The sequence below is a fragment of the Nothobranchius furzeri genome, chromosome 3 (assembly GCF_043380555.1).
Source record: "Nothobranchius furzeri strain GRZ-AD chromosome 3, NfurGRZ-RIMD1, whole genome shotgun sequence".
Classification (NCBI taxonomy): Eukaryota; Metazoa; Chordata; class Actinopteri; order Cyprinodontiformes; family Nothobranchiidae; genus Nothobranchius; species Nothobranchius furzeri.
Genome location: NC_091743.1, coordinates 62,178,423 through 62,191,566, shown reverse-complemented (window position 1 = coordinate 62,191,566; position 13,144 = coordinate 62,178,423). Strand labels below are relative to the sequence as shown.

General features: G+C 40.0%; 1 protein-coding gene across 2 annotated transcripts in view; it reads left to right on the top strand.

Annotated features, from left to right (window-relative positions):
* The window catches only part of col2a1b (collagen, type II, alpha 1b), a 57,380-nt gene that overhangs the window by 36,210 nt on the left and 8,026 nt on the right, over positions 1-13,144 (top strand). For both annotated transcript variants that reach the window (XM_070549920.1, XM_015959114.3), the window contains 9 exons: positions 94-147; positions 1,531-1,584; positions 1,689-1,742; positions 2,525-2,578; positions 5,377-5,484; positions 5,847-5,900; positions 5,989-6,042; positions 6,435-6,596; positions 10,185-10,292. In XM_070549920.1, the coding sequence (XP_070406021.1) occupies positions 94-147; positions 1,531-1,584; positions 1,689-1,742; positions 2,525-2,578; positions 5,377-5,484; positions 5,847-5,900; positions 5,989-6,042; positions 6,435-6,596; positions 10,185-10,292 (702 nt within the window). The remainder of the gene's footprint in view (positions 1-93; positions 148-1,530; positions 1,585-1,688; positions 1,743-2,524; positions 2,579-5,376; positions 5,485-5,846; positions 5,901-5,988; positions 6,043-6,434; positions 6,597-10,184; positions 10,293-13,144) is intronic.

The following is a 13,144-nucleotide window of genomic DNA, read 5'->3' as shown; positions in this document are numbered from 1 at the left end:
AATTTAATATGTGCTATTTAATTATGTCGTATTTTATCTACTTGGACCGCTCACCAGGTGCTGATTGTTCTTTTTTTGCTTTAATCCCTGCAGGGTGATGTTGGAGAGAAAGGACCAGAAGGTGCTTCTGGCAAAGATGGTTCCAGAGTGAGTTGTTCTCATTTATTTTAGGTTTCATGAACAACAGGAAGCATTGAATACTGAAAATAGGAAAAAAGGCCTCACATATTTAGTTAATGCAAAGAATGAATATTTGCACAACAAAAGTCCCTCGGAAGAAAAAGATCGGATTTAACCTTTTAAATAAAAAACATGACTTTTAAAATTAATCTTTAGATAGAGATTTTCAAATGGAACAACAATGGCTTAGTTTTAATCATCAGTTATTTTCAACAAGTTCCTCTATATCAATATTCTTTGTTTCTTGTATGAAAACAGCACAGTAACAACACAATTTATGGCAGGCAGGGATTCAGATGCAGCTGATAGCAAGCAGGCAATGCAGAGCTAATGTGTCTCCTCAGGAGAGCTAATATGTCTGGAGCTTGGTGGTATTTTAAACTGGAAAGTGAAGGCTGAGCTACCACCACTTGTAATGTGGGCATACTAGGTATTCAATATGCTGAAAAAGACAGAACTCCATGATTCGCTGCTTTTAAAACAGACTACTTTCACATTAGGCTTTTCTCTTCGGGCGAATCACCAGTCTCAATTAATTCCCAATTTGCCACTAACAGTTACAGTTCACAGCAAACAAACAAAATCTCAAAGCAAACTGACAGAGAAAGATACGATAATAAACAAAAACAATTTGCCAGTAGACTGTGAAACAGCACCCGAGCTGCCCCGGTGGCTACAGGTGTTATGCAAGGAAAAGTTAACTTGCCGGCCGAGGCTCTGCTTGCCTGCCCCGTCACAGGAACGTGCATCGCTCAACAACTTGAAATATGAGCAATGCTGCTACTTTTAAACATGTTTTTAATACTAATCAGTGTACTTCCTAAACAAGTGAAAGTGAAACTTAGGGACAGCAGTAGCTCAGGTAGAGCGGGTTGTCCAGTGATTGGAAAGTTGCAAGTTCGATCCCGGCTCCCACCAGAAAATGCTGCTGTTGTGTCCTTGGGCAAGACACTTAACCCACCTTGCCTGCTGGTGGTGGTCAGAGGGACCGGTGGCGCCAGTGTATGGCAGGCCTCGCCTCTGTCAGTGCGCCCCAGGGCAGCTGTGGCTACATCGTAGCTCATCCCCTCCGGCATGTGAACGTGTGGATGACTGATTGAGTTGTGAAGTGCGTTGGGGGGTTGTAGAACCCTAAGAAGGCACTACACATACACAAGCTGATTAGCATTTACCATTTAAAGGACAACTTGGATGTGTTTTCTTCTTATTTTAATGCTTTCCTGAAAAGTATCGGCTTGGAACTCTGTATTGGCAGATACTCGAAATCAAATGACTCGGCATCGGATCGGGATCAAAAAAACGTGATCGAAACATCCATACTGGTTTTCCAATATTTTATCTCTGTTACAGGGTCTCACTGGTCCCATTGGTCCTCCTGGTCCTTCTGGTCCTAATGGTGAGAAGGTCAGTGCTAGTTCCTTAGTTCTACATCAGCAGGATGGTGGTCCAAGAATGTGTGCCTAACAGCTGCCTGTAGCTTTGTACTGATGGTTTGATGCTTCTTGTAGGGTGAATCTGGACCTGCTGGACCTTCTGGAGCTGCTGGTGTCCGTGGTGCTCCTGTAAGTTTTAAAACAAAATGTCTTCAACATGATAAAAAAGACTTTATGTACCTAATCAGAAAAGGATATTTACTGTAGACTAGTACCAAAAAAATATTAAATAAAACCATCCGACAAAATTTGTGCCGAGTCTACGCACCCGTGTTTGGAGATTCTCGAGTGATCCAGGGGGTCAAGAGGTTGTGACGGACACTGCCGGTGGAGTGAACCTCTCGGTATCAGGAACCCGTAGATTAGCTCTGATAGGACCCATCTAGTCTGAGATCTCTCCAGCTGATGACAAGAAGCTGGAATGCTTGTTTGCATCTCAGGCTGTTCGTTGGCTCTTAGAAGAGCCATTTTGTCATGTATCACCAAGCGTCTCAGAGAGGTTTTGACCCGAGGTCAAAAGATAGGATGGTTTTAAAATGCTTGTTCCCGAACTGGCCGGTTCGAGAGCCAGCTAGAAACTATAATCTTCTGTTTAAACATTGAAAGATCAATCAGACTGATATTTCATATTTTTACGGAATTATCACATATTGTGGATCATTTGTTATAAATGTAGACAATCCATAACGCTACATTTTAATGGCGAGCCAGCCAGGAACCGAACCTAGAATCTTTTGATCTGCATAGATTATATGATAATATAACCCTTATTCTAAGAAATAAAAGATCTATTCTTAAAAAAAAAGCCTCTAGTGTGTTTAAAGATGCTTCTATGCTCAGTTAAGACTACTTAAATTTGTGTTTGTCTGACTTACCCTAAACTCTGTGTTACTTCTCTCTTCATCCTTAAGGGTGACAGGGGTGAGACTGGACCTCCTGGACCTGCTGGCTTCGCTGGACCACCAGTAAGTTTGAATTAAAACATTAGTCCAAAGTGTCAGATGGCAGAAACCAGAAGAAAACGTGTGCTTTGCTGCATTTGATCCAGTCATTAATAATACATTGAACTTATATAGCACTTGTTTAGGACACTCAAAGACGCTTGCATGCACTCTCACATTCACACACTGCTATTGTTAAACTTTATTTTCCTGTGATCTTGAACATGTGCTCAATAAAACAAGTTCAAATTCTTTTTTAATTATTACGCTACATGATCATTAAAAATGGTGGCCGTGGCAGAAAATGGAGACTGACTGGAAGGTGAGTGGTCTGATCTCAGGCCCCAGCTGGCCACGTGTTGAATGAAGAGTCCCTGGGCAAGAAACTGAACTGAAATTAAGTATTTGTTATTATTATTAATTGATTTTTTGTAAAATGCGTAGAATTGTCTCCCTGTCTCCCACTGTCCTAATGGGTGTGACCTCGCGAGGAAAGTTGACCTCTGAGCAGGATTGATGGTTTATCCCTTGGGTCCATGTGGCAGGGGTGAGGAGTGAACACCAGCTCCCATCCCATATTAGGTCACCCATAAAGACAGTGGGAGGGTAAACAATGCCGTGCATGAAACATCTGGTCTTACTTCCCAAAATCTGTAAAACTGTGAAGCGTTAGCTATTCATCCATGTTCTTAGAGATCGTTCAATCCCATTGCTTGAAAATTTGTCCCTGAAGTAAATATTTACCTTTCTGTAGCCCAGAGAAAAAGCTGTAAATTACATTATTTCATATTTTGTTCCTTTAATGAACAATATGCTTCTCTCTTCATCTCCATCGTCTCTGAGATCATTCACCCATTTCCATGGCACATATGATGCTTAGCTGCATGAGGGCTTGGAGATGTGGTTTCAGTGTGTCATGTGAAATGTTTTCAGTGCTATTTTTGTTATGAGCAGCTTTTATTTACATTTTTTTCACAGCTTTTAACAAATGAGTTGTTTTAAATTTTAAATGAATTTTGGTGGCCACTAAAATCACATTTCTCATAAAACATCTGAGGAGATTTTGGAATCTTTTTATGATAATTTGTGCCCAGTTATTCCAGTTTCCTGGTAAGAGATTATGTTATAATTTCCTCCTGCATCATGAAATTCTGATTATATAAATGAATAAAAGTAAAATGTTACATTGAACCTCTAGAAGGAAGATTTCCCAGCCCACTTATCATTGAACCAATTTACAATGAATAATTTTCCATCAAGCTTTATTTTCCACAAAGGGCTTTTACATATTTTAAACATAAAAATTCTGCTATAAAAAATTGGGTTTTTCTTTGTTAAATTGAGATGCTTCTATCTGAAAGCACTCAGATGTCAAGCTGCCGTACCTGAAGTTCTTTACAACCGTTAATCATGCTGTCACGTTTCCTCGGTGGATAATTGTGAATAAAGTTTTCAGTAATCTTACTATAGTTTGCTCTTTTCCCAAAGACTCCAGACAGACATCAAACAAATGCTTTCATTCAACCATATCCTTCTTAATGGATTAAATCAATCTGTTTCTCACAACACGATTCATCTCAAGGAGGTTTTTCTCTCCAGGCTACACTATGATGAATTATAGATTTTATGTCTGTGTGTATACTACTTCAACGTGGTTAAACTGCAAGATCACCATTTGTCATCACAGGCAGAAAACAAACATGTATGCTTCTGAAATCAGAAGCAGCTTCATTGAAGACTGATTTCTTTTTATATAAGGAGGTTGTCAACATATCCTTCAAGTCTGTCAGAGGAGCTAATCTGCTGCAGCTATACTTTGTTTTTACCCTCCCATCAGGTATCTTCCCTGAGACGCTTTTAACCGAATCGGTAACCTGCGATGCCAGAGGAAACGAGAACATGCTAAACACCACTCGCTCTTTTCTAGGTCCAAACGTCTTTTGTTGTTCGTAACTTCAAATGGTGTTTTTTCTTTTAGGGACTCTGGTAGTTTGTCCTAAAGTTGAAGTGGTAGCAGCCGGCTCTTTCTCCTTCTCTGATATTATTGGGCAGAGAACCTCTCACACCAGTGGTGTTGTGTTGCTAAATACATGAGAATATGGAGGACCCATGGAAGAGCAGCGGTTCGTTGAGACCAACAAATGGATGTTCAGTCCAGTTGGCATTGCTTGATTAAGTAAATTCAATATTTCATTTCTTAAAGGTGTGGTTCACAGACAAATCATTTTTACTGATTATTTCTGATTCTAATCAGTCACTCTGACTTTTTCATGCAGGCTGAACATGAAAATAGTCTCCTACATGTATCTCCTTCATTTGCTTCTGATGGAAAAGACATTGAAATGCTAGGATTTGAAAAATAGGACCGATATACATCAAGTGGTCGCTTGGACTCACCCATCATACTGGCTCGCGACAGGGAAGGCTGTTGTTGTTTTACCATCCAGAATCAGCAGAGAACATTGTGGTTAGTAGTAGCTAACTGTTAGCAACTCCACCACACAGCAGAACACCTCCAGGCTTGTGTTATTTGTGGAGATAAAAGGGAGCAAATGAGCCGTGTTGCTGTTGTCCAATCCGAGGCAAGAAGTCCAAATATCAGGAAATAAGACTCCAAATCTTGCCGTGTTTGGCAGACTTGTCCGTGCTGATGTAGGCGTTTCTGGGCTTTTTTGCCCTGAGTACAGCTTGCAAGGCGTTTATTCTTACTAGAAACAACTGCAAATGTGTTGATTAAACGAGTTTCCATCTTTTTCTTCCTCACTTCCGTGACTAATTGGTAAAAGCTCAGTAAAATTGACAATCTACCTGTTTTCTTTCAGGGTGCTGATGGGCAACCTGGAACCAAAGGAGAGCAGGGAGAATCTGGACAAAAAGGAGATGCCGGTTCCCCCGGACCCCAAGGACCATCTGGTGCTCCAGGACCTGCAGTAAGTGTCACTATGCTGGCTTTGATTCAGTGATTAATTTGTTCGCAACAAAAATGTACATTTGTTTCCCCAACCGTGCCTAAAAATATATAAAAAATTATGTTTCATTCTAACTGAGCATTAAACATCAAAACAGGCATGGAGCGACTGACATTTAAGCGATGAAAGGAGGTGTATGCAGGATTCAGCTGAAACATTCTTTTTATCTCTTTGCTGAACGTTTATGATTTAACAGCAAGTCAGAGTGACAGATGACCTTGTCAGAAATTGTGCAACACAAAGCACAAATAAATAAATAAATAAACTGCAGATGAAACGGAAAACAAAACGTCACATTGTAAAGCAAATGTTTCTTGTTTCAGGGTCCTACAGGAGTCTCTGGACCTAAAGGTGCTCGTGGTGCTCAGGGACCTTCTGTGCGTGAGCTTTTGATTTTACTGCTTTTAAATGTCTCAATAGAAGATGCTACACCGTTACGCATCTGAATCATGATTTCCCTTTTAGGGTGCGACTGGTTTCCCTGGTGCTGCGGGTCGAGTTGGACCTCCTGGTCCAAATGTAAGTGTCTTGATTGTTTCATCCATCCAGCTGAAGTAATGCTTGTGTGTTTTAGCCAGAAGACAAATATAATTTGTGTCTAGCAGTATAGAAAATATAAAATATGCTATTTGAATTATGTTAATATGAAGCAGAGTAGATAATGTATATGTAAATGCTAGTTGATTGACTACTGCACATGAAAACATAAAGCATTTACTCTCACTATTCCAGCAGCTAAACACTTCCAGAGCGCTTTATTTGACAGCAGGATGTTGTTTAAAATATTAATATTTAAGCAGCATCTCTAAAGTCTGATGTCCATTAGTAAAGTGTCAAATTAAAAGTTATTTATAGCAGGATAAATGACAAAAATAAACCCTCTCACTTTAACATGTGTATCTTATTATTAGGGTAATCCTGGGCCTGCTGGTCCAGCGGGGCCTCCTGGTAAAGATGGACCCAAGGGTGTGAGAGGAGATGGTGGACCTCCAGGCAGGCAAGGTGATGCTGGACTTCGTGGTCCTGCAGGACCTCCAGGAGAGAAAGGAGATGCTGGAGAAGATGGTCCTCCTGTGAGTTTTGTCATTCCTCTAGCCTCACACCTCCAAATCACACCAAATATGCTAGCATTTTAGATAAGATGGAACTTTGTGACCTTGTTAAGTTTGAAATGTCACTCCAGCTCCTGCAGCACCCACATTGACAATATGTGTGACTGCGTGTTTATTCACAGGTTTTGTCTAAAGAAAACCATTACAAGCCTTTGTGTTTTTAGTTTCTAGTGGCTTTTCATCCCAGAGATCCAATTTTAGCAGTAATGGTCACACTATCCATTAATACACAGAGCTGTCAGTGTCCGTCACTGGCCCTAATAACAGACTAAGACATATGACAGCACATGGCAGAACAATCCAGTGACAGTCAGAAGATGGGGCCTCAGGCTTTTACCTTGCTTGCTCTCAGAGTCACACACGCACACACACACACACACACACACACACACACACACACACACACACACACACACACACACACACACACACACACACACACACACACACACACACACACACACACACGAAGAGTCCTGTTAGGGTAATGACAGCCCATGTCACGGACGATTGTCATCTCGAACATTAAGACAGCTGCTGTGTTTTTCCTTCCTATAGATTTCATCCTGTGTGTAAAATCTTGTACCGAAGCATCAAACTCTCTGCCAGCCTGAATGGCCTGTCCCGAGTGTCACTTAGAGTCAGGCGCTAATGCTGAACATGGTTCCAGGGAGCCGCAAGCCATTTTGACAGAGCAGCCCGTAGAAGTGAGGATGACGTAGAACAAAGAGCTGAGGGAGGGAATTTGTTTTGCTATAAAGAGTAAAAGATCTGGTGAATAAATAAATAAGCTAAATAAAGCTTTGATTGATGATTGATTGATTGATTGATTGATTGATTGATTGATTGGTTGATTGATTGGTTGATTGATTGATTGGTGTAGCTAGTGGCTGAAGATGCACAGCTATCTCATCTATAAAGAGCAAGTTCACTTCTTATTTTTGAAATACGATCAGTCACTCTGATTTTCATATGCTGGCTAAATGAGAAAATCGCCTTCCACCCCTATTATCTGCATTAGGGTTAGGGTTAACCCTAACCCCAAGAGAAAATAGACGGGGAAATGCTCTGGTCAGAAAAAGCCCCACAGATCTACATCACACTGTAAACTATCATTCATGGACCCACTCACCCTGGCTCGCATTCGTGAAAGGTTGTGTTTATTTAGCATCCAGGAGAGAGCAGAAGATGTTAAGGCTGGTAGAAGCTAACTCTTAGCATTAGCAACTTCACCACACAGCTGAACTCATTCAGGCTCCTGTTATTTGTGAAGAGAAAACATCAAGGCAGTGAAAGAGTCGTGTTGCTGTTTGGCAATCAGACGCGAGATGTACGAACAGTGTTGGGAGTAATGCCGTTTAAGTATAACGGCATTACTAATGGCGTTCTTTTTTAGGTAACGGAATAATTTAATTAATTACTTTTCCCACTGTTGCAACGCCGTTACCGTTACTGGGGACGGAAGGTTGTGTCTTACTATGTGCTTGTCGAACGTTGAGCAACAGTGTGAGGCTTTCTGACCGCCACACTTCAGCTGCAGCCAGGGAGAGAGAGGTGTCGGTAACTCACTTACAAACACGATGATGATTGGCCGGGTGGGCGGAGACCCTCACTGTCTTAGTGTCACTGCATGCTGTAGACCCAACAGAGCAGTGATGGGAATAACGCCGTTTAAAATAACTGCGCTAATAAAAAAAATATTTCTTTCAGTAACGAGCAAACTAATTAATTACCGTCTTCTTTTAACAAAACGATCGTTTCTGTTACTGATAAGGAAATGAGTGCGTTAAGCAGCGTGGAGTGTTGAAGCTGTCATCAGCTGATCAGGAGCTAAAGCGGTAGATGTTTTCATCCAAGTGCATCACGGCCCGTGAAGAACGAGGAAGACGTGATGAATGCTCTATGGCTGCAGGTGTGGATCTGCAGCCGGCCCGTGACCTTCTTAGCGTAACAGCGGGACGTCCTGAAGGTCCGCTCACCTGTTCACCGCTCAGACGTCCTGATTTTCTACCTAGATCCTCCAGCTGTAACCTGTTTCTGATCATGTCTTTAGTCCCGCTGTAACACCGATGCATCAGTCTCAGGCGTCATGGAGCTCAGGTGTTATTAGAACTACCTGTGTGTGTTTACCACCCAGCTTCAGCTCTTCTGTGGTTGGGTCTGACCCAAGTTACACATTTAAGTCCTCCATCAGGTTTGTGCCTCTTCTAGTGTCATTTTAAAGGATTTTATTTATTTATTTAACCATTACTAGATTAGCAGCAACAGCAATGCTGCTAATAACACACAATTATGTGAAGCTGGAAAAATTAAAATACTGCACAAAATTACATTCATTTCTGTAATTTAACTAGACTGAGAGACCATTTAAAGGCTCGGGAACCTTTACAGGTGTTTCTATTTGCTATTATAAATGTTAGCTGATTGGGGTCTTGTTAAATATCACACAGTGACCTTTTAGTAGTCTAGATTAGTGTAATGTTCCTGTTAGCTGTTCCTCCTGTTACTTATTTATTTAAATTATTCAGGTTTGTAAAAAACATTTGGACATACATTTTATTATATTCCAATCATTAGTCATTTATATTTCACTATTGTAGTAATTCATGCATGCTTTAATGAAAAAAGTAACTAAGTAGTAATTTTTCTTGGTAATTAGTTACTTTTATAACCTTGTAACTCAGTTAGTAACTGAGTTGCTTTTTTGACAAAGTAATCAGTAACTATAACTAATTACTTTTTTAAAGTAACATTCCCAACACTGTGTACAAATAAAATGAATAAAGATGAGTAAGATTCCAAACCCAGCCATTTTCCTTGCCACTCCTCTGCCTAAAATCTACTACCAGAAAAACATTTTTTTCACAGTGAATTACTCAAAAGGCAGGCATTAGTTTATTTGAGAGACCACGACAGATTTTTTTAATACTCAGTGGGCTTTAAAGGTGTGGTTGACTGATTATAATTGGTCACTCTGAGCTTTTCATGCATTCTGAACATGAACATAGTTTTCTACACCTATCTCCTGCATTAGCTTCTGATACACGGTGAAACCTTAAGATTGAAAATTCTGACAGATTTATGTCACATTGTAAATTAGCACGCACCAATCTTGACTCACGGTGGGGAAGGCTGTTGCTGCTTTTGCGTCTAGGAAACAGCAGAGAATGTCTTGGCTATAAGATGCTAACTGTTAGAAATAGCATCTTCACCACACGGCTGCACTCCTCCAGGCTTGAGTTATGTGTGGAGATAAAACATCCATGTTTCAAGTCGTTGCTGTTATCCAATCTGAGGTGAGATCTCCAAATGTCAGGAAATAAGACTCCAAAGCCTGCCATCTGAAGTTCAGCTGTGGTGAGCAACTTTTAGATCTGAGAAATGGTGTACCGGTATATTCCCCCCACCCCAACGACGTACAAGGTATTCATTCCTACTACAGACCACTGCAACAACTAAAACCACTCCTTTAAAGTCATTCTTGGAAACACACAAATAAAATTATCTGCCATCCTAGTAATCTTGTATTCTGTTTGTGTTTCCCCTCAGGGTCCTCTTGGTCCATCAGGTCCTCAGGGGTTGGCTGGTCAGCGCGGTATCGTTGGTTTGCCCGGACAGAGAGGTGAAAGAGGTTTCCCTGGTCTGCCTGGACCTTCTGTAAGTAATGTGATTTCTATTCAAGACTCTTAATTTGTCACTTTGTTACACACTATTGATAAAAATGTAAAAACAAAATAAAAAATTTATAACATTTATTTTGTTGAAGGACAAAGAAATTAACCTAAAAGTATTTTTTATCATATGTTTCCACTTGTGAACTTATTTTATCTGATATGTAATTTGTAATTAGAAACTATTTGGTTTTTGGGTAATAAATCTCAGACTATTCTTGAAATAAATAAATTGGCACGTAAAGCTCAGCAAACTGAAGGTAATAACTTTATGTTAACACACTGGTCTTTTTGTAAGATTCACTGTTTCAACTGACTAACAATAACAAATAGATTTTTCAGCCGCTTTATGGATTTTTTTCACAAATCACCCAATCAGCAACCAAATGAGATGGAATAACTGGTTATGAGGAAGTCGGGTGTTGCAAACTGAAACAATGATTTAAAAGCAATAATAATTATATTTTTTATAGTGAGACTGATATAAAAAAATCAAATATATTGTGCAATAGGACACTGATTATGACATTTCTAATGACATTTTTTTACTGTGAGATTCAAATTTGGTACACATGCAACTGACTAATTCTTAAAATGAACTCACTTGTAAAATGACATAATTAACAACGCGATTTTGAAATAAAACCATCATAAATAAATTATTCAACAAAACGCAAACTTTTTTTCTTCAGCACAGTTTATTCCACACAGCCTAGACCATGGCTGTCAACAAACTCAGTCTTCCTGAATATTTCTTTAACTGCTGTGAGAAAAAAAAGTCTTGAGACAGACATAAACACTTCACAAATCTCATGTATTTTCTGTGTCTTTCACAATGACACAAACGCGTGCAAACGGGAGGATGGAAACACCATTGACCCTGCTGTCATGGCTCATATCTGCCATATGAGCACAAGCCAGCTGTTTTGTCACTCCGTTAAAGCAAACTAGGGACATCAGCACACATTTTCTGGACTGACATTTTGCTGTGCCCTCGTTTTATCACTGTCCATAAACAACTCATGTAAATACATTTTTTTATGCTTATGATCTGATGAACATCACCATTTTAAAAAAGCTGCATGAATCTCACAGTGCTTTAATTAATTAATTATTTTAACTCCCAGGTGCTGGACAATGCAACAAGTAACAAGTACAACAAAAACAGTATAAAACAGCCACAAAAACATGATACCTAATAAAAGGCCACATTGCATGCAGCACAATGAAGCCACACTACAACATCTGTTATTGAAAAGCCAAAAATGCTACTTGAAACAGGACTTCAAACCGTGCAGAACAGGTGACTGGCTCACGGTTAAAAGCAAATCATTTCATAGCCTCAGAGGCAACACTGAGAACGCACAATCCCCTATGACCTTTTACTTTAAATGTGGAACAGCCACCAGTTTCGTATCAGCCAAGCAGAGGGCTCTTGGTGGAGCATGCCTGTTCAAAAAGCTAGTCAAGGAAAGGAGCAGTTCCTTCAAGACCCTTATTCACCAGAGTTATCACCTTGAATTTTACCCCGAAGTGCATGGGGAGCCAGTGCAGATATAACAGCACAGGAGAAATGTGCTCCCTTCGTGTCGTGCCTGTTAAGAACCTAGAAGCTGGATTTTAGACCAATTGTAGTCGTGCCATCGCACCCTGATTTATAAATTCCGTATCTTTCTTCAAACAGTGTCCCATCCTGTCCTTGAGGGACACTCTCCTGCATATTTTAGATGTTTCACTGCTTCAACACACCTTATTTGAATCAGTAGGTCATTATTACATTTTTGCTAAAGAGCAAGCTGTAGAGGTCATTCAACCACTGAGTTGAAACAGGAAAATTATCATAGCATGCAGGATAGGAGGACAATTGAACGCTTTTAACTTGGGTTATGCTAATGTGTTCAAGTGACCAGAATTGGTCTTTTAGATGTGCATACAGTTCAGTGTGCAGTATTTTCTTTAAAAGCTATATTTTAAATAAGAAATAATCAAATATTTATTTTGACAGGCACAGCACTGGGGTTATGTTTACATTTACCAGCCAATAGAGGGCACAGTTGTGGGTTGCCAAATACAGTAAAATGTCTGCTCAGCACAGCGAGGCTGGCACTGTAGAAGATGGCTGACTATGCAAGTCAAGCAGCTGCTTCTGAGTCCAGAAGATGTTCTAATGTTAAATACTGTTGTAAAATAAACTTATTAGTAGAAGTTAGCCCTTACCCTGTATGATTCGTCACTGGACATGGTGCTGGATGGTCAGCAAACCTGGCCTCCTCACGGCTGAAAAAAAAAGTTATATTGTTGCTGCTACAACCTCCACACACTAGATGTCTCTGTGGTGTTTGTGTTCCATATTCAACCTTTAAAGACCAGCTTTTCTAAGAAAAAGTTGTTTTTTTTTCTGAGTTTAACATGCAGGCTAAATGTGAAAATAGTCTTCTAACCTTATTTCCTGTATTAGCTGCTGATGGAAAATAGATGGAAAAACTCTTGGGTTAAAAAAAGCCTGTCAATTGCACGTCACATGGCTAAATTAACATTCATAGACTCACCTATGTTGGCCTGCGATGGGGAAGGCTGTTTCTGTTTTAGCGTCCAGGAAGCAGCAAAGTGCGGCTTGGCTATAAGAAGCTAACCTTTAGCATTAGCAACTCCACAACACAGCAGAACTCATTCAGGCTTGTGGTATTTGTGGAGATAAAACATCAACATTGCAGAGCAAACAGGGTCAGTGGACGAGTCACATTACTGTTAGCCAATCAGAAAAGGTGTTGGAAAAGAGTTAACTTGGTCTTTAATAAATCTTACATCCTGAATGGTTGTTCAATCAAACAGTTTTGC